The following is a 3,305-nucleotide window of genomic DNA, read 5'->3' as shown; positions in this document are numbered from 1 at the left end:
CCCTTGCTTGTTTCCTTACTTTCCCCTTGACACACTTTGGTGTATCACGGCCCTCTCTGGCTCATATTAGGAAGTTTTTCCAATAAAGGCTGTTAGGCTAGTCTCCAGGGAGGGTGGGTGACGGTCACAACCACGCATTATGGGTATAAAATACTTGACTGCAAGATTAACAGTGCATCAATCTTCACAAGAAGCTTACACCCTTTTGTGGCGCTAAGCTGTGAAGACCAATGCAGACAAATAGGAAAAAAAACAAAAAAAACAACTCTCTGTACTTCGTTCTGATTTGCAGCTTTTCAGACTTATTTTGTGGCTGAATATAATTTGACTTATTTTGTGGCTGAATATAATTTGTAGCTTCTTAAAATCTGAATGAGGATAGTGATAGTGAATACTGGCTACAGTGATGAAACAAAACCAGCATCAGATGGACTGTATTCATAATCAATACGCCACAATAATATAAATAACCAGCGCCAAGTCATCAGTTAATGAGAATGTGTGTGTGTGGGCGGGGCATAAGACAGAAAACAGAAAAAAACAGAGGGCTCGGTGGGGACGGAGCACCTGCTGCAGCAAGCCAACACACCGTCTGTGGTCATTTTGACTTGACCAGCGGACTTCACTACAAGCTGATTGGCTGTTGAAACAGGTGATGTGCTTTGCCGGCCATTTGACCAGCTGAGTGTCAGGTGACACCATCAGCCGGCTTGAGTCGAGCTCAGACTGGCCAGTTCACACCATTGACACTTTTCTCTGTGACGTTCTAAAACAGTTTTGTCTCCTTGCCCATCTTTGGTCTGAACTGAAATCTCATGTTTGAGGACACTGACCCACTGACGGCAGGTTCACATTGAACGTGCTTAATGTTTAAACGTGATGATGATGATAATGTAAAAACAAAGGAATGGTGACTGGATGTTGATGGACTGTGTGATTTGTAGTTAACAAGTTAAATGGGACTCACACAGTGATGATGATTGTCTTGTTGGCGTGCAGCTGAACGGCGTGGACAGTCGGGAGCTGGTCTGCAGAGATCTGGGTCTGTCAGAGTCGGAGGTCAACAGGAAGTCTCCTCTGCTGCTGGAGCTGGTCAGGAGAGGACGCCACAAACTGACTGAGGTGAGACAAACATTCACATCATCAGCCAATCAGCTGTCAGAGTTCAGCTGCAGGTCGTCTGACAGCCACCAGGTGCTGCTGGGATCAAACTCAGTACATGTATGTCACCTGTACACGTCGTGTTTCTGTGCCCTCCAGTCTATTGGTTATTTATGTAGACGCCCAGAAAGCGTGCTTAAAAGTGAGAGCAACGCCGTTGCAGCGTGTGAGCGTTCCAGAGTGTCTGTTTTCAGGGCGTGACAGCTGCACCCTCAGGCAACGTTTTAGGCTGAGTACATACTTAAAACAGCGACGGCAGGATCACATAGGGTGCAGGTGATGTCACTGAGCAGTATCAGGCACCACCTGCCTCCACACCTGTAGAAGCAGCCAGTGGTCACACAGGTTCTGTACATCAGGACAGAGTGTTCAATGCTGTATGAATATTAACATGATCATCAGTCAGGTGATTCAGGCATAACATGACTGATGTATCAGCTCCAACATGAGACCAACATGTTGTGATCAGATGAACATGACAGAGTTAGACCAGTTAGTCTGGTCAGTCCTGCTTCTTCGTCCTTCAGCCGTCACACACCTTTTACTTTGAACCTCTCAGCTGCTCAGTCTTTGATGTTCAGCAGGAGTTATCAGAAGGCGTCTTGATATGATTGGATAGACCTGCGACCAATCAGAGCAGTGAAATGTGATGTAGAGCTGAGGTGTAAACAGACGCCAGCGTGCAGAGATGAGCTGTGATGGTGGAGCGTCGACGTGTGTGTGAATGAAGAGTCTGACTCAGTGAGACTGGAGACCACTGTTCATGTGTCTGGGATGTTTCTACAGTGGAGCCATTTTAAAGACGGAGCGCATCTTCTCACGTACAGATGTTCCACCAGAACAACTTCCCCCCCAACACTGGACTTCGCTCCGCCCAGGATGACTGTGATTGGTTCACAGAAACGCAAACATGTCAGAGCATTTTTTTGCTTTACAGCAGAAAGATAATGAGTGACTCCAGATGTTTCTGACGCAGCTCTGTGAAGACAGATCTGATGACATGAGACTCATGAACAAGTGCATGTGACCATAGTTCTTCAACATCAGTTCAGCCATCTTAAAACCTTGACGGCGCTCCTCTCCACTAATCTGGTTCATGATCTCTGTCATGTGTAGAACAAAACTGACCTCATCACATATTTTGTGTGAAGTGCAAAAAACTTAATTAGTGGTAGTGATTGGCCGAACCAGGATCAGATCTGTCTGAACCTGAACCTGAACATAAACCTGACTCTGACCCTGATTCTGTGTCTGTGGCGTCTGGTTCTGTGAACAGGGAGACAGAAGTGGAAACATCCTGAAGGTGAGCTGACACTGTGTGTGTGTGTGTGTGTGTGTGTGTGTGTGTGTTGTGATCTGGGTCAGAGGAGGAAGAGGTGCAGCTCTGGTTTCCTGTTGATCTATGTGTGTCCTGGTTTCTGTAGAAGCTGCAGGTACTCACACTGTCATCTGCCTGCTGCAGTGATATATTGAAATATGATCTGAACCTGTTCTCAGTGAACGTGTGAACAGCTGCAGTAAATATTTCCACCTCAGGTTGTACTTTAAAAATCTGTGTATTAATACAGCAGAGGAGCAGCTGATCACAGGAAGTCTGACTAATGAACACAAGAAAGTTCAGTAGAACTGATCCTGAAAACAGAGCTGCGTGTGTGTGCGTGTGTGTGTGTGTGTGTGTGTGTGTGTGTGTGTGTGTGTGTGTGTGTGTGTGAGCTGTGGTCACTTTATAATACATCAATAATACAGACATGATTTCCTGAGGTAAAGTGCTCATCAGCAGCCTGCGAATGTTGACTCAGCAGGTTGACGTTTATTGTTTCTCTGTGAGACAGCAGGACTCAGGATCTTTGACTCCAAACCTTCAAACCATCAAACCTTCAAACCTTCAAGCTTTCTCACCTCCAAACCATCAAACCTTCAAACTTTCTCACCTTCAAACCTCCAAACCTCCAAACCATCGAACTTTCTCACTTTCAAATCTCCAAACCTTCACACCTCCAAACCTTCCAACTTTCTCACCTTCAAACCTTCAAACTTTCCAACTTTATCACCTTCAAACCTTCAAACTTTCTCACCTTCAAACCTCCAAACCTCCAAATCATCAAACCTTCTCACTTTCAAATCTCCAAACCTTCACACCTCCA

General features: G+C 45.6%; 1 protein-coding gene across 1 annotated transcript in view; it reads left to right on the top strand.

The window, feature by feature from the left end:
- LOC126398323 (centrosomal protein 43-like) overlaps positions 1-2,488 on the top strand; it is a 12,045-nt gene extending 9,557 nt beyond the window's left edge. The window contains exons 3-4 of the mRNA XM_050057557.1: positions 1,000-1,122; positions 2,438-2,488. Of these exons, the coding sequence (XP_049913514.1) occupies positions 1,000-1,122; positions 2,438-2,473 (159 nt within the window). The 3' untranslated portion in view covers positions 2,474-2,488. The remainder of the gene's footprint in view (positions 1-999; positions 1,123-2,437) is intronic.
- The last annotated feature ends 817 nt before the right edge of the window (positions 2,489-3,305 follow it).

The sequence above is a fragment of the Epinephelus moara genome, chromosome 12 (assembly GCF_006386435.1).
Source record: "Epinephelus moara isolate mb chromosome 12, YSFRI_EMoa_1.0, whole genome shotgun sequence".
NCBI lineage: Eukaryota > Metazoa > Chordata > Actinopteri > Perciformes > Serranidae > Epinephelus > Epinephelus moara.
This window is presented reverse-complemented; position numbering and strand designations above follow the sequence as displayed.